This window comes from Muntiacus reevesi, chromosome 18, assembly GCF_963930625.1.
Source record: "Muntiacus reevesi chromosome 18, mMunRee1.1, whole genome shotgun sequence".
NCBI lineage: Eukaryota > Metazoa > Chordata > Mammalia > Artiodactyla > Cervidae > Muntiacus > Muntiacus reevesi.
The window spans coordinates 48,344,906-48,363,154 of NC_089266.1; the positions used below are offsets into that span (position 1 = coordinate 48,344,906).

An 18,249-nucleotide genomic window follows, 5' to 3' on the forward strand; every position below is an offset into this window, starting at 1 on the left:
CCCAGAACCTGTGAATATGTTACCTTACAGGCAAAAGGACTTCGTGGGTGTGATTAAATCGATCTGCAATGGGGAGAGGAGCCTGAATTAGCCAGGTGGGCCCAATGGAAACATGAGGTCCTTACCAGAGAGAGGGGGTCAGGGTCAAAGTCAGAAAAGCAGCACCTGGTGTGATGGGATCACTGGTATTAAAGATGGAAGGGAGCCACAAGCCAAGGAATGCTGACAGCCTCAAGACGCTGGAGAAAGCAAGGAAACAGGAGCTCCTCTAGGGTCTCTGGAAGAAGCACAGCCCTGCTGACACCTGGGTTTTAGGACTTCTAACCTCTAGGAACATGAGATTAACAAATTTATGCTGTTTTAAGCCACCAAGCTTGTGGGAATTTCTGGCAGTAACAACGGGAAATTCATATAGGGCAGTAGTTTCAAGTTCTAAGACAAAGTAATTTTCAACCCAGAAATGTATACGCCATCCATTAACATCTCAATAAGGAATGAGAGCAGAGTATTTTTAAACCTACAAGAAATCAGATAATTGACTCCCCATGATTATTTGGCAACAAACTGACAAACTGAAATATAATACTAAAGTCCCCTTACATACAAGCCTTCAAGTTGCGAACTTTCAAAGATCCAGACGTGTGCTAGCCCCTGTACGCCAGCTTTTGTACTGTGCATGTGTGATGAGTCAGTTGTGTCGGACTCTTTACAACCCCATGGACTGTAGCCTGCCTGGCTCCTCCGTCCATGGGATTGGCCAGGCAAGAGTACTGCAGTGGGTTGCCATTTCCTCCTCCAGGGGATCTTCACAACCCAGGGGTTAAACCTGAACCTCCTGGATCTCCTGCATTAGCAGGCGAATTGCTTTACCACTGCACCACCTGGGAAGTCCCTGTTGCACTGTTCTACTGTACTTTTCAAGGTACCATTCTATAAGATTAAAAATGTTTTCATTTTTATGTTTTTTACATATTATTTATGTGAAAAGTATTATAAACTTACTACAGTACAGTATTATACAGCTGACTGTGTCAGCTGGGTACCTAGGCTAAGTCTGCTGGAACCAAACTTGTACATGTGTAGGGGACTTACTGTACAGCCATACAAGAGAGCCAGAGAAGAGCAAAGAAAGGAAGTCCCGAGAGCATCCAGCACACTGGTCCCAGAGAACAACCCACACAAACTGGGAAAGTGTAAGAGGACAGACGGCATGATTGGGGGGAAATGACTGAGATGATAAAACCAGGCTCTAAGCAGGGGGGGGGGGGAAGGAAATATAGAGACACAGAGAAAAAAAATGATATAATAAACAGTCCAAATGAGAAGTAAACTAAAATACAGCATGATTTAAAGCACTTGATGGAGGCTTATAAAAGATCTACTTGAACTACGAACTTGTGCCAAACTAGGAACATTCTCCTTTGCGTAGCTGGGGAGGCAGGCCTCTAAACACACAGGAAGTGATGTTGCAGCTCTTCCCCATCCTGGTGTTATACCCTTATTTACAGGATAGTAAAACATTGTAACAGAGAAGGCAATGACACCCCACTCCAGTACTCTTGCCTGGAAAATCCCGTGATGGAGGAGCCTGGTAGGCTGCAGTCCATGGGGTCGCTAAGAGTCAGAACGACTGAGCAACTTCACTTTCACTTTTCACTTTCACTCATTGGAGAAGGAAATGGCAACCCACTCCAGTGTTCTTGCCTGGAGAATCTCAGAGACGGGGGAGCCTGGTGGGCTGACATCTATGGGGTCACAGAGTCAGACATGACTGAAGTGACTTAGCAGCAGCAGCAGCAACACATTGTAAATGCTCCTTAATGGGGAAAAAAGGCAAATGCTGGTTATTTTCAACTCCTAGGTTCAACATATGGGTGGTGGTGGTTTAGTCACTAAGTTCTGTCAGACTCTTGCAACTCCAGGACTCTAGCCTGCTGGGCTCCTCTGTCTATGGAATTCTCCAGGCAAGAATACTGGAGTGGGTCGCCATTTTCTTCTCCACGGGATCTTCCTGATCCAGGAATCAAACCCAAGTCTCCAGCATTGCAGGCAGATTCTTTACCGACTGAGCTAGAGCACAGAAACCTTGGTTGCAGGACAGAATGTAACAGGGTTGTGGAAAAAGGATGGGATGACTACCTCATACACTCTCCTCAAAACTTCTACCACCTCCTCTCCTATTACTCACTTGAAACTTACAACCTCGGTTTCTTTTTCAAAGAAAACAGAACCGCTGGAAGAGAATTTTCAGAGACCCCTAACTATCTGTGTCTATTTATACACTGTCCTCCCACCTGTCACTACACTTAAAGTGCCCCCACGACTAGCAAGGGCCACCGTTCTCAGGCCCTAGTCCATCTCACTCACCTCCTTAAGGACACTGCTACAGCAGCTGTCCCCCACCGCCCGCACCCACCCGCCTCATCACCTCATCAATCTCCCCTCTGCACATGGTTTTTTGGCTGTGCTGGGTCTTCGTTGCTGTGCATCAGCTTTCTCAAGTTGCGGCGAGTGGGGCCACGCTCTAGCTGTGGGCTTCTCACTGCAGTGGCCTCCCTTGTTATGGAGTACGGGCTCAGTAAGTGTGGCACATGGGCTTAGCTGCCCTGCAGCATGTGGACTCTGCCTAGACCAGGGATCAAACCCCTGACCCCTGCATTAGCAGATGGATTCTTAACCACTGGGCCACCAGGGAAGTGCTGCACCATTCTTACCAATATACAAACATGCTGCTATTCCTCCCATCTCAAAAACAAAACACCTCTTTTGACTCCACATCCTTCTCCCTCCAATGTCCAATTTCTCTGCTCCCCTCTAAAGTTACATTCCTAGAAACAATTGTCTATACTCACTATCTCAGATTCCTCTTTCCCATCCTCTCACAAATACATTCCAGTCAAGCCTGTGTCCCTCCATCCCCACCAAAACTGCTCATCAAGGTCACAGATGGCCACCGTGTTGCTAAATAAAATGGTCAACACTCAATCTTCATCTTAACCTGTCAGTAGCATTCTAATCTTTCATACCAAAGGATAAAGAAAATCAAGAAATAGATATAAACAAGTTATTTAATATTACAAAAGGAAAATGAAATAGAATGAGACTGAACGCAAGGCAAAGGACTGTTGTCTTCCTGAACGTTTCTGTTTATCATGTTCATGTATAATTTTAACCAGAAGATTTGAGCATAGGTGTTAGGGACTTCCCTGGTGGTCCCTCCCAATGTAGGGGGTGTGGGTTCTATCCCTGGTCAGGGAGCTAAGATTCCACATGCATCACAACCAAAAAACCCAAAACATTAAACAGTAGCAATGTTGTAACAAGTTCAATGAAGATTTTTTAAATGGTCCACATTAAAAAAAAAAAAAAAAAAAAGAATAGATGTTGGGACATAAATAACAATAACAGAGTAGTATCTTATGCAGTGGCTGGGTTCTAAAGTCTAAGCATATATATTGGAGATGGATAACCAACAAAGACCTTCTGTTCAGCACAGGGAACTCCGCTCAGTGTTATGTGCCAGCCTGTATGGGAAGGGCGTTTTTGGGGGAATGGATACATGTATATGTATGGCTGAGTCCCTTCCCTGTTCACCTGAAACTATCATAACATTGTCAATCAGCTCTATCGAAATACAAAATAAAAAGTTTAAAGTTTGAAAATAAATAAAGAAAAATAAAGTCTGAGCATAAAGTCAAAATCAAGTTCTCACAAAACAACTTTACAAATCCCTAAAACTGCCCAGGACGTACACCACCACAGTCTCTCTGCAAGTTCAACATGGTTGGTTTCTCCCCTCAAACACGACAGCCGCTTCGTCCATTAAACACAGGATGATTACATCTGGGGACCATGCTGGACGAAGCCTGCAGGCTGCAACTGTAAACACTAGACTCACAGTCTGTCTGACAAGATGCTCACAGGAGAGGTACCGGAACAAAGAATAACTGCAGGGGCCAAAGACTCCACCTGCCACCCACGCTTCCTCCAGGGCACTAAGGTAGCTAGAAGAACCACAGGCACTACTTAAGCGGCTCCTCTCTCCCTTTTTCTTCTGGTCAGGCAAATGTGGTTAAAAGTGAGTTCACGAAATGTCCATACAAAGAGGCTGAGACATACATGGACATGTCCACCTTCACCGTGAATCCAGTGGATAAGGTGATTGTACTGCATGTGTTACATTACTGCCACTACTACGACTACTACTAACTACTACCACCAACACTACTACGTCTACTACTACTAGTTTGGGCTGCTTCCTTATCTAAATACTCATCACTATTAAAGATTGTTTCTAGGGTTGAAGACAACCCTAATTCCCAAGAAACCCACAACAATAAAACAAATGTTCTGACCAGCTTGGCTACAGTAGTTTTTCAAGCTTCCATAGCTCCACAAGCCATGAAGGGCTCATCTTTTCAGGGTGGGTGGAATCATGGTGTAAGAATCTGACACTCCGCCTGGTTTCTGACTTGGTCACGTTGGAAAAGCACCAGCTCTGCTGACCTCACGTGACTCTCTACATAGTATAAATGCCTAATGAGCCACATTGGACAAATTAGGGAGCAGCTGAATAGGGACCAAAAGTCTTGCTATGTAGAACTCATTCCCTAAAAAACACACCAAACACAGCATAGATTTCAAAGCTGGGTCAACAGGTACTGTGTAAATATCAAACAGAAAGTTATCAAGAAATGACTGCCTTCATTTCTCAGCTAGAGTTTAGGAAAAATAAGAGGATCAATAATACTCTGGTGGCAGGGCTAGAGGAAAACAACTGTTACAGATGAGAATTTAAATGGTTACAATTCTTCTGAAGGCCAGTTTGGCAGAATCTTCCAAAAGCCTAAAAAAGAAACAGAAGTACAATTCCTCTGTCCCAGCAATCCAATTTACAGGAATGCAGACCTATGCTGCCTAATGCCATATTCATTCGTCACATCTGGCTACTGAGCACTCAAAATGTGGTTAGTCCAAATCAAGATGAGCTGTAAAGGCAGAATACACTTTGAATTTCAAAGACCTGACATAAAAAATACATATATATGTAAGATATCTATCTCATTAATATTTATATATTGACTATATGTTAAACTCACACTTTTAATATACTCCATTAAACAAAATATGCAACAAAAATTAATTTTACCTGTTTCTTTTCACTCTTTTTTAAAATTTGATTACTAGGAAATTTGAAATTATGTATGTGACTGGCACTATATTTATATTGGACAGTACTACTTTTAGACAAAATGCACAAATGTGTATGTACAAGGGTGTTTATCAAAGCATGCTTTATCAAAGTGAAAGACTAACATAAACCTGAGCATCCATCAATATGGATTTGCTAAATAAACTGCAATAAATCTATTAAATGGAATATTCTATAGCCATTGAAAATGCTGATATACATCTAAATACAGTGACATGAAATAATATATTAAGTAGAAAAAATAAGCTTATAAAATAGTATGTAAGATTTTATGTTTGTTTTTTAAAAGTGTGTGTGTATGTGTGTGTAAGCACAGAAAAAGGTTTGAAAGGATATACATCAAAATGACAACCATGGTTACCTCTGGGCGGTAAGATCACAGGTATTCCTTATTTTCTTCTTTACGCTTTTAAGTATGTTCTGAATTTTTGAAGTAGGCATGACATAATTATATAATTAAAACAGTAAAGCTATTTTTTAAAAAATGATAACCATCAGCTGAAACAAAAAGATCAATCTTCCTCACGCCAGCTTGGCTAGATGAAGTCTGGGGTAATAAGGGTCCTTAATCCTACCCAGCACTACACTTGGAGAAGCTTAAGGGTGCCTTCATCCTAAGCAATACTTAATCCCATCCCAAGTAATTAAGAGTATTCCAGGGTTCTACAGATCATTCATGAGAACTCTGCCATGAACCCATAAAGTGTTAATTGAGAGAACACTGAAATAGATGTTCATGGCTTTGTCACCTAAGGCAACTAAGTAATTAACAAAGGGGGAATTTCGCTGACAATACTGGTTGCCTATGGGACAGGGAGCTGGGTGGCCGGGGTATGGGGTGGAAAGGAAGATTTTCTCTGTAGCGTCATTAGTGTCTTTTGAATTTTGAGCCATGTGAATGCAGTGCCTACTTAAAAATAAATAAAATTTATAAAAACCAAAACAGAAACCATATTTATCAAGATTCCGATTGCCATGACTTACTCAAAATTTTAAAAGTTGTTCTTTAAGGTGTCTATTAGTGCTGTGGTCAAATTGGTATTAAAATATTTAGTCTATTCAAGTCAAAATAGTTGAGGGGCCCAGGGAAGGGCCACAGAGAGATATGAGGGTGAACGTGAACTAGAAGATGGTAAGAATGGGAACTGGGAGGATAGGGCAGAGCAGGGCAAAGAAAATTTAATTTACTAATTGCAGAATTTGTTGCAATACTCTTAAGCAAGTGAAAAAAAAAACTCAACATTTCCTCTATATTTGTATCACGTTATACTGTGTTCTTGGGGGGGCTTCTGCTTACAGGAAATATCAAAATGTCAACCATTGTTTCTATTAAAGGTCTTTAATGATATTGCATTTTGGACCTGTAATGAAACATGCTGCTCACTGCAGTTTGTAATGCATCTCATTAAATACATTAATAACATGCATTTCGCTAAAAGGTCAACTTATTACAGCTGAAGTTTGGCTTTCCTGTAATCACTTCATCTAAAGCTACAGTGTAAACTCTGGAAAAGACAGGAAAGAGTCTGTAACAGGAATCTCTCTCAGTTCCCCCTCCATCCAAACCAGCTGTGCTTAAGAAATCACTGTTAGCGTTTTTGTATGGGATAATGGTATTGCGATTTTTTAAAAAATACTTTACTCTCAGAGATCCATGCTGATTCCCTGATAAAATGATAGGCTGTCTGGTATTTGCTTCAAAATAAAGCAGAAGTAGGAGAAAAGTTGGTTTAAGCAGATGAAATAGATGGGCCATGAGTTGATAATTGCTTAACTGGTAGTGGTATATAGGTTCACAGTACGTACAACTCTCTCTACTTTTATATAGGTTTGATATATTCCATAATGAAAAGGTTTAGATATGCTGGGGGTTTCCTTAAGTACCTTGCTTTCTTCTTTATATATTGTTGCCAGCAACATAAAGGAACCATCTCCTAATGCTACAGATAGACGTTTCTAAAAGAAAATCTGAGAGAAAAAGCTCACCTCTTTGGAGAAATGGTTCTGTGCATGGAAAATCTCTTAATTTTGCTATGGTTACTTCATGACTTACCACTTATGCAACTACAAAAATATCCCAAAGAAATGCCTCTGAAATTATTCAACAGCAAGAGTTATAATCACTAACATGCAATACCAGCCTGATGGGGGACCAAGAGCGCTGGGGAAGAAAGGAGAGATTTGCTATAGTTTCTGAAAAGTAGAGCTTAAGGTGCTTAGGGTACAAAGGCACACTGCTCAGGACTTGACTGTGGCTTAAATACAGCTGGAAGTCCGCTCCGTTTTAGAGAATGTTGTTAAGGCCATGAGTAAATGACAATGCCATGGAGAGAATACGTCAAGAAAACACAGCCTGAGCAGAGGATCCCAAATTCGGGTGATACTGACACTGAGAGGATAAAAGAGAGGCTGAGATGAGAAGGGACCAGAAACGCAGGAGAAGCCACACATCACATGTGGGAGCCCCAAAACCAAAAAGAAATAATTTCAAGGAAAGGGTGAATGCTCCAGGGAGGTAGTAACTGGGCTTGGCAATAAAGAAATCTCTGATCACCTTTTCATAAGTCATAAGAGGCCAAGGCTGAATTGTAAGTTTCACAGTAGAATATAACAGTACACATTTTCAAGAACAAATGGTTCATTTAAAGTATATAAAGGGGACTTTCCTGGTGGTCCAGTGGCTAAGACTCCTCGCTCCCAATGCAGGGGGCCTGGGTTCAATCCCTGATTAGGAAACTAAGATCCCACATGCTTCAACTAAGACCTGGCACAGTCAAATAAATAAACAAAACTAGAAAAAATAAATTGTATAGGGAATTTGAATACTAGTAAAAAGTCAAAAAACACTGAAGGGACTTCCCTGGTGGTTCAGTGAATCTGCCTGGCAACACAGGGGACACGGGTTTGATCCCTGGTCAGGGAACCAGGATCCCACATGTCACAGAGGAGCTGGGCCCACGCAGTGCAACTGCTAGGCCCCCACAGCAAAAGTCGGCACGCTGCAAGGAAAGACCCTGGGGACTGCGACTAAGGCCCAGGCAACCAAACACAGTAAAACAACACTGGGACAGCAGGGGTGACGGTTAATTACCCCAATGACCACTATCCAGGGGGCGGAACACTGCCAGACAGCTCCTTCCGCAGAAAAAGAGAATACGTGTACCTAACATTTGTGGTGTGTGGTGTGCCAGGCACCGTGCTAATGCTTCACATCGATCATGTTCTTTAATCCTCACAATCATATTACCCATCTGACTGTGAAGCTAAGTAACTTGCTCAAGGTCACTCAGCTAATCCACTGCTGAGATGGAATCTAAACCCAGGCAGTCTGACCTTACTGGAAGACCAACCAAACTGAAGAGAGATTTAATTGAAGAAAGTAAGTTCTAGTGTTTGTTTTGGGGTCAGTACAAATTCAGCAAATGTTCCACACCAGCTATATATATATGTAAAACACACTATAAACTGTTCATCCAGAGTAACGTAACCAAGAAGTTTTTCTTAAACTGTTCACCGAGATAGGGAAACACACCATTATATAGTCATAAAGGTAAAAACAAAAATTAGCTACTCTTCAGATGAATAGAAATTCTGGTAATTAGAAAAACTCTCCTAGATAACTAATAAGCACCTACTGTGGAACACAGGGAACTCTAATCAATACTCCATAATATATGGGGGAAAAAAGTCTAAAAAAGAGTGGATATATATCTATGTATAACTGATTCATTTTGCTGTAACCTGAAACTAACACTAACAGTGTAAATCAACTATACTCTAATAAAAGTTAAAAAACCACTCTCCACCCTCCCATTTTAGACTATGTGATAGCAAACAAACATTCCCTTCTTCTCCCTTTTCCTCTGCAACCCATTCAGTCAGGTTGAGAGATATCTGTCAAATTAACTAGAATGCACCAGTGAGGCAAAGAAGCAACTGGTTAAGTAGGAAAAGAGACATTAAAAAGATTTGAACTGTTGCAAAAATAAAAGTTACATAACAGTAAAATAGCTAAAGAAATGAAACTGCATCCAAGAGTAAGAATGTGTCCCTTAAACCAAGCACTGACTAACCCTTAAAATACCTACATTTTGAGATAAATCCCAAAATGGGGGATGGGGGGAGGGTTGGCTCAAGCCAGAAGAGTAATGAGTAACAAAATGGAAAAAGCTTCATTATGAAACATTGAAGACATTTTATCTAGAGCAGTTGAGGTCTCCTTCCAAATTTCCATATCGGAAATTAGGGCACTAGGGCATTAAAAATAGCAGAGAAATGCTCCAAAAACCTCAAAAATGCTGGAAACCATCAAGCTATCATTTATTTGAGGGAGGAGGGGAGGAAGAGTTGTGAAGCCGCTTACAAAAGACCCATCCTCACAGTATCTGCAGGTTCCTGACTTCAAGTGTGGCAGGACACACAATCTAAAGACTGGCCACCTAGAAGTCATTCCCCACTAAACAAGGCGGTCCCCTCCGAGAAAGATTCACAGGACTCCCTACCCTAGAAATCCTACACTTTTATCTGGAACGGTTTCAGGTGATTCTACCAAGAGGCAGACACCAAATCAGATGTCCTCCTCAGCAACCTTCTCATTCAAACTCCTTGATATTATAAAAACAAGCTTGAAAGAGCAAATGACAACAGTATGCCTCAAGACTTCCCTGGTGGTCCCGTGGCTCAGACTCCGTACTCTCAATGCAGTGGGCCCAGGTGCAATCCCTGGTCAGGGAACTAGATTTCACATGCCACACTAATAGTTTGCATGCCCCAAGTAAAGATCTTACATGACACTACCAAAAATCCTGCATGCCACAACTAAGACCCAGCACAGCCAAATAAATCAATATTAAAAAAAAAAAAACCCCACCAAGTCTCAGCCTGCAAACAAGGGATGGCAACCCCAGCACCCCGCGCCTCCCTCAGCCCCAGTCCTCAGTGCCGCTGGGCACACGGGCACACAGCAGGCGGCTCCTTGATCGGAAGGGAGAAGGGCAGGAGGAGTCTGTCTCTGCCAGGCGGGATCCAGCTATGTAACTATGGGCGACTCATTCTCTCTGAGCTTTGGTTCTCTCATCTGGAAAATAATTACGAAATTCCTTTCCTTTCCTAAAATTCTGGGACTTCACAGACCAGCAGTTCTCCTTCATAACTTTTTCCTCCTCCTGCGGTCCTCACCTTCTCCTCACTCTATGCAACTCAAAGGAAGACAGAAGTAAGGTCATCTCTGTATGTTGTTCTAGAAACTGCCCAACAAAACAAGGCATCCTTTAGGCACATGATATACAACTTAAACCAACTGACTTTAGTCGTTTACTGTCTCCCTTTTGTTTTGTACCAGCGGGTTTTCTCTGAGCATTAAGAGTAACTCAGGGACTTCCCTCAAGGTTTGGTGGCTAGGACTCCGTACTCCCATTGCAGGGTCCCCAGGTCTGAGCCCTGATCAGGGAACTGGATCCCACAGGCTGCAGCCAAGAGTTCTCACGCCACTACTAAAGAACCCAGCATGGTGCAACAAAGATCAAAGATCCTGCATGTCCCAACTAAGACCCAGCACGGTCAAATAAATATTTAGAAAAACAAAAAACCTAAAGATTTTAAAATAAAATTTTTAAAAAGTAACTCAAAACCAAGGGGAGGGGGAGGGCATGTGAGATCAGGGGTAGAAATAAGAATAGATAGAACTCCATCTGTCTTGATCAAAGTTGCCTTAATTTGACAAAAGGGTTATACTGCCATCTCTTTTAGGTTAAAAATCACTATCTTCTATCATCACTAAAGCCAAGTCTTCTCAACTCCGTGGGGCTGTGAATGCAATCCCAGTAGATCCCAATGAACCCCCGTTCTGAGCATCCCAGTGCAGCGTGAGTACTCTTACTGTTTTTCAGGGCGCTGGCAAATTCTGGGCCACCTTTGTTCTTGAAGACAGGGAAAACATCTGGTTGAGGAAGCTGATTGGTGGTCAGCAGAGACTTTTGCAGCTTTATCCTTCCTTCCAAGAGCTGGTCCCACAGTGCTGCGACAGAAAATAGAATTGCATTTCTGTTATAAAATCTACTAGGGGTGAGGAGAAGGGGAGGGGCCGGAAATCAAAACAGCCTCTAAGCAGCACAGCTTTATCACAGTTTCACGCCATGGAACGCTCTATTTATTACAGGAAATAAATCCAGTATCTGGACGCATGAGATATCTGGATAAATCCAGTATCTTGACTTGCTACATGAGAGAAAGGATGCTACAGCCCGACAAGAGAAGATGCTCTCCTCCTCAACCTTCCTCAGCTGCCCGAAGTACTAGGGTAGAGCCAGTGAAGCAGGTGAGGGTAGCAGGGGTGGGCCAAGCACAGGGGAATGGTGCTTTAGGCCTCTAGGTAAGTGGGGCATGTCACCAAGGAACTGGCAGGACATAAGACACGGGAGAGAGCAAGGGCTTCCCTGGTGGCGCAGTCGGTAAAGAATCTGCCCGCAGAGCAGGAGACGTGAGTTGGATCCCTGGGTCGGGAAGATCCCCTGGAGAAGGAAACAGCTACCCACTCCAGTATTCTTTTATGGAGAATTCCATGGACAGAGGAGACTGGCGGGCTACGGTCAATAGGGTCGCAAAGAGCTGGACACGACTGAGTCACACACACACACACACACACACACACACACACACACACACGACTGAGTCACACACACACACACACACGACAGCAAACTGCCTAAAACAGACAAACAAAATGGAGAGCAAATGCAGACACCCTGAAAAATAAGCAAACAGCATACATACAAACCTATCTGATTCTTCACAGCTCGGCCTTTCTCCACCTCCTCAGAAACTTTGGCCTCAGAGAAGGTCATCACCACCCCGTCGTCCTCACTGGCCCTGTCTTCGGCCTTGTCTTCCTCATGCACATCTTCAAAGTCTTCCTCACCTTCCCCTTCTTCCAAACCACTCTCCTCCTCATCGTCCTCTTCCTCCTCACTGCTACCAAGGTCGTCCATTCCCTCAGTAAATTTTTCAAAGTCACTGATGCTCTGGACACTGAAGCCCGATGATGTCCTTGAGTGGCTCCCACTCTTCTTCTTCCAGGCCAGGCTGCTGTCCCCTTCGTCCCCGCCCTCCTGATCCTCAGCACTCATGGCTTCCTCATCGGACTCCTCCAGGCCCAGGTCCTCTGAATCTCCATCTGCAGACCCATCCTCGTCAGATATTTCTTTATCTAAACAAGGGAGGGAAAAGGAAAAACCTGAAACAAATACTTCGCCATACCTTTCAATTCACCTAAAGGATTATGGCATCTGTCCAAAAAAAAAAAAACCAAGTATTACCATACTCAATGCAACTCAATAGCACAATCCCTATCACACTAGTGATGTTTATTATTAAATACTTATTAAGCACCTATTATGAACCAGCTTTGGGTAAAAACTAGAGACTGACAAATAGAATGCAGTATCTGTGGGGAGGGGTTCACAGTCTGCTAGGAGTGGTAGATACACAGAACCAACAACCACACTGCAGGGTCGTTAGTACAGTGAGAGATGGCTTCAGGTGAAAAATACCTTATAGCTTTACTTATTAAGCATAAATAGCAGCTCATCAGACAGAGAAAGGGGAAGGAAAGAAAAAGCAGCAGAGACAAAGGTCCAGCACACAAAAGTGTACTGAGGGAAATCCACGGGGATCCACTGCTTGCAAGTCTGCCTGCCAATGCAGGGGACAAGCGTTCGATCCCTGGTTCAGAAGATTCCACATGCTGTTTGGTGCAAGAGGCAACTAAGCCTGTGCGCCACAACTACTGAAGCCCGTGCACTGGAGAGCTTGCTCTGCAAATAAAGATGCCACCACAATGAGAAGTCCATGCACTGCAACTAAAGAAAGCCTACATGAAGCAACATGGACCCAGCACAGCCAAAAAAAAAAAAAAAAAAAAAGTACATTGAGGTGTAGAATGCTGGGTTATGAGCCCAGAGAGTTATTCAAGGTTTTTTTTTTTTTTAATTTTAGGCCATGCCATGCAGCTTGCAGGGCTTCACAGGTGGTATTAGTGGTAAAGAACCCGTCAGCCAAATGCAGGAGAGGTAAGAGACATGGGTACGATCCCTGGGTTGGGAAGATCCCCCAGAGGACATGGCAACCCACTTCAGTATTCTTGACTTGAGAATCCCACCGACAGAGAAAGCTACAGTCTATAGGGTGGCACAGAATCAGACACAACTAAAGCAACGTGGCACAAACGCATGCAGTATGCTAGTTCCCTGACCAGGGATCCAACCCGTGCCCCCTGCAACAGCAGCGCAGAGTCTTAACCACTGGACCTCCAGAGAAGTCCCGCCAGGAGGGGTTTTGTCTTCCATGGGAAGGTGTCTAAACTTGATCCTTCAGTAAACAGAATATTAGTTGTGGCTTCTGATTTTACTTATAGAAAAATCTGAATTATATTATAGAAATTATAGAAAAAATTACTTTTATTTCTGATACTTACAGGTCTTTATGTGTCATCACTGATCATCCAATCTCTTCCAGTGCAGAACACAAAGGTCCCACATAAAGGAAGCATAACCGCAAAGGGGCCTATTACCAACAACTTTCTTCATAAAACAAAGATTTTATGAAAACATAACAGGTCTTAAGTACTTCTTTAAGTGAATATCAGATATACTTCAATATATAGACTCAAGACACAGAAGACTGTCAAAACTATACAGTTCCAAACAATAAAGAGAAATAATTCTTTAAGTTCTTTACATGTATGATAGTAATTTAAAGTATAAAACTTAGAGTCAGACTGCCTTATTTGAGTTCTGGGCTGCACTTACTAGATATACGACCTTGCACAATTTACATAACAAATACGCCCCTCAACTTCCTTATCTGCAAAATGGGGATAAACAGTAGCAACCTAACAGGGCTGCTGGGAAGATTAAACAAGATGATCGTGTACCCAGAACTGTTTCAAGGCCTAAATCAGGGATATCAGAGCATGACTGATTATTTCTTTCACATTATCTGTGGGTTCTCAACATGGTCCCTCTGACTTCTTTACAGGGAAACAAATAGCATCCACTCACGAATCACCATATCCAGCCCCCTTCTTCCACTCAGAGAAACTCACAATCTTTAAAACTATAAGCCCACATCCTCCTAAATCTTGCAGGGAACAGGGAAGGGTTATGAAAATTTTACAATGGCAAAGAAATGAGTGTCACGAATTAATATTGTCCAGTGACTCAATGCAAGACTTGACAAACCAAGGGAAAATCTATGAGTAGCATGCTCATCAGACACAATGCTTTTTCCAACACATCGTGTGTGCATGTGTGCTAAGTTGCTTTAGTCATGTCCTACTCTGTGTGACTCCATGGACTATACACAGCCTGCCAGGCTCCTCATTCCACTGGATTCTCCAGGCAAGAATACCAGAGTGGGAAGTCATGCCCTCCTCCAGGGATCTTCCTGATCCAGGAATCAAACCCACATCTCTTACGTCTCCTGCATCTCTTACGTCTCCTGCACTGGCAGGCGGATTCTTTACTACTAGCGCCACCTGGGAAGCCCAACACAGAGCCCTCTCCAAAATCTAAATATAGAAGGCCTTCTCTGTCACTCCATTTCAGGGTGAACCATTAGTGCAAACATTAGGAATAGAGCAACTTAATAGCTCTAGGCTTTAGATTCCTTACAAAGTGAAATTAAGTACTTCAGAGGGCCATTTCTAATGCCGAATCAATGACAGTAAGTGGGGCATCCTAAGACAGTAAGTGGGGCATCCAGACTGGCTGTGCAGAGATCACCAAAAAAAAAAAAAAAAATTTAATCCTCCAAAATTAGGAAAGACATGCAAATAGGTCTACTCACCAGATGAGCCTGACAGAGGCTGCTCCCATTGGTCTTCCTTCCAAGCTTTTCTAGACGTGGTCTTGCCAGAATATCTCTTGTCTGTGTCCAAGAGGGAAGCTGATGCCAGCTTTCGAATGCTACCCACCGCCTGATAATCACCTTCCCCATCTTCCCCTTCATCAAACCTGTCAATCACTTTGGCAGCAGTGGCTGTGGGGGGAGGGAGAAAAGTAATCAGAACCTCCTAGTTAGAACCAACTTTAAGGGCAACCCTCTTCAACCCTTTAAATTCATGCTTGAACGTCCTCTGCAAATTCCCCACCAACTTCTGAGAACAGGGGCCTCACTATCTCCAGACCACTCACTACCTTGCTGCTATTCCTGAACAGAAAGCTGACTCTCTGCATTTACTAGAAAGATGTATTTTCAGGCCTTGGAACATAGAAAACTAAGTCTAAATTCCTCCTCCACATGCGACAGTCACTCAGACATTTCGTCAGCCATCATCATCCCCAGCCCATCCCTCGGGAGTTTTCTTTGCTTATCCAGGCTAAACAACCTCAGTTCCTTCAACTGATTATTCCTAAGAAACGGTCCAGCACTCATATTTATCCCTCTGTATTCTCCCTTCCTCACACTTCTCGGACTCAAGCCTAAAGCAGGATTACTCTCAACTAGACGTTGAACAGCAGCTTACAAACGGCAGCCTTATTCGTCAACCACTAAGCAAGCGTGTTGAGGCCTGCCTGAAAAGGCTTAAGGGGCACCACGAACGCCTACTTCTTTCTTCAATCCTCCAAGTAAGTTATCAGAGGTAGGCAGTTTGTTTTTTTTTTCAAAGACAAATAACTTCCTTCTCCTCATTTCTAATGCGATGCCAGTAAGGGCATCCCGAAAGATGACTACCAATCCGAGGCCACAGTCCTGGATCAACAGTTAACCCAAATCTGTGCTCCGGGAGCCCCGCCCACCCGAGCACCAAGTCCAGAAAGCGCGTCAGGAGAATCCCGACGCTCTCCTCCCCGAGTCCTGGGGGTCCCCCTTCCCGGGAAGGAGTTTTCCTCCGCGCAGGGGGAAAGGAGGGTAGGCTGGGCGGCAAGGCCCCGCTGCCGGCCCCTCACGCGCCGCCCAAGTCCTCCCGGGGCCGGGCCCGCCGCTCCGCACGTGGCCTTGCCCCCGTCAGGCCTCACCCTCCTCCGGCTCGGCCTCAGGATCCGCTTCGCGCGGTCGCGGGTTCAACAACTGCTCCAGCTGCAGCGCCAGAGACTGCGGTCCCGCCATGGTCACCAAGGCCTAGCCCGGCGCCGCGCTCCTGAACGTTGCTCTCCCCCTGCCAAGTCCTCTCTCCTGAGAGACGGATCCCCGCGCACCGTCAGGGAAGCGCCGAGTCGCGCGCCCGGCTCCGGGTCGCCAACTTCCGGGAGGCTCCCGGGAGGGGGCGGGGCTTGCGTCACTACGGGCGTTGCTAGGACGGAGGCGCACGCGCCCGGAAGGCTGACGCATGTGCGTGTGCGCCTGCGCCGAGGGGCGGGGGGAGGGGAGGGGTTGGGCCGCGCGGGAGCGCGCAAGGGCACGTGGCTGCCGCTGGCCCAGAGCCGAGACTCTGAAGCGCGGCTCGGGTCCTCTTGCGTAAAGTATGCCTCGAGATTTGTCCGAGATTTACTTGGGAATAAAATGTAGTGTAGCCATGACCTGCGGTGACTGATTTGGAAAACAGGAGGAGTAAAGGGCAAGCGTCTCGAGCCTCACGTGTACTTTAGGGCAAGCACAGACTGGGATCCAGAGCAGGTTTGGCATTTCACAATTTGGAGGAGTCTGGCGCTCAGCACACGCCTCTGGCCCAGCGGTAGTCCTGATTTGGAAATCCTACGTAGGGGATGGGCAGGTGTTAAGTGTGCGGTGGACTGCTGGCATCTTTATTAATAGGAATAATTATTACAGAAAGTGCTATGGCTGTGCATAAATAAAGATCGATTCTATAACTTTTCCAAGTAGCCTTGTCTGTGCAGGGAAAAGGGGGCGGCGTGAGGATTACTCTACTGCATACCCATCAGGATTGATAACCTTGCTATTCAAAGATAAGGGCATACACTTGAAACTGGTGCACAAATGGGGAAAAACTCAAGTCAACAGTTAGAGGGGCAGAGATGGACTCAAAATATAAAGACACAATAGGATCAATTTAACCGCACCCAGGTACATAGAAAAATACAGTCCGTTTATATGCACTTTCCTTCATCATGCATTCCCTGACTGCCCGCTATGTGGCAGGCACTGCTAAATGAGATACAAAGATAGTAAGTTAGATTCTCCCCTGGTAGTGATCAGCGGAGGAGGGCAAACAAACATGTAAACAGAAGCTGCAAAAAGGGATCATCAGGGAAGAACAAAGTGATCTCTCCTTATAGTGTCTGTTTGAGGTCACCTGTAAAGACCTTGAAGCTCCTAATTAGAAACTGCCTCAAATGGATCCAGAAAACAGGGTTAGGGGTGGCCTCCTGCCCTTCCTGGAAGCAGCCCAGGCCATTTGGATCCCACAGCTGAACAGCTTGGGGAGCCCCCAATTCTCCAGTGTTTCCCATGTAACCCAAGTGAAGTGTGGGTCCCTGACTTCCCTGGTCTTCATATGCCACCAGCGTCAAGAATAAAAGGCCACTTGTCCCATGCCCGCTGCTTCCAAAGAAGGACAGCCCTCAGGGTAGACATTCACAGACTCTGAAGGGAAGGAACTCCAGGCTAGGATGGGAGCACCTTAGGCAAGGCACTGAGGCAAGGAGAACTGCTTTTTATCACCTGCAATAGAATTCAGTCTAGAAAACAGCTTTAAAGCAAAACCACAAATAACATATCCCCTTTAATTGCAGTCTGGCGCCTGCATCTGGGGCCTCCAGAGAAAAAGCATACTCAGTGGGCTGGGCCAGCCATCGCCCTGGGCTTTGAAGGACAAAAATGTTTCCCTCACCCCACATTTAGGAAACTATTTCCCCCAGTCCTCTTCCCTTCCTATTTGAGACACTGATAAAGCTCAGAAACTTGGTCTCAGAGTTAAAAAAAAAAAAAAAGGTGAGGGAGGGAAAGGGAGGAGGGAGGAGGTGAATCAAGGCAGAGACCACGTCTAAGCTGTCATGCAAACAGGACACTGCTGGATAATTCTGGGCAGAAAACGTCTGCTCTCCCACTCTTTGGTTTCTGGCCAGGTGCCCACTGACTTG

The 18,249-nt window shown here is 44.5% G+C and overlaps 1 protein-coding gene across 2 annotated transcripts in view; it reads right to left on the minus strand.

The window, feature by feature from the left end:
* AATF (apoptosis antagonizing transcription factor) overlaps positions 1 to 16,463 on the minus strand; it is a 100,692-nt gene extending 84,229 nt beyond the window's left edge. For both annotated transcript variants that reach the window (XR_010659633.1, XM_065909140.1), the window contains exons 1-4: positions 16,228 to 16,463; positions 15,056 to 15,247; positions 11,988 to 12,416; positions 11,091 to 11,228 (exon numbers count right to left, since the gene is read on the minus strand). Coding sequence is in view for 1 of the 2 variants with exons in the window: in XM_065909140.1 (XP_065765212.1) it covers positions 11,091 to 11,228; positions 11,988 to 12,416; positions 15,056 to 15,247; positions 16,228 to 16,318 (850 nt within the window). In the remaining variant the exon portion in view is untranslated. The remainder of the gene's footprint in view (positions 1 to 11,090; positions 11,229 to 11,987; positions 12,417 to 15,055; positions 15,248 to 16,227) is intronic.
* Positions 16,464 to 18,249: the final 1,786 nt, after the last annotated feature.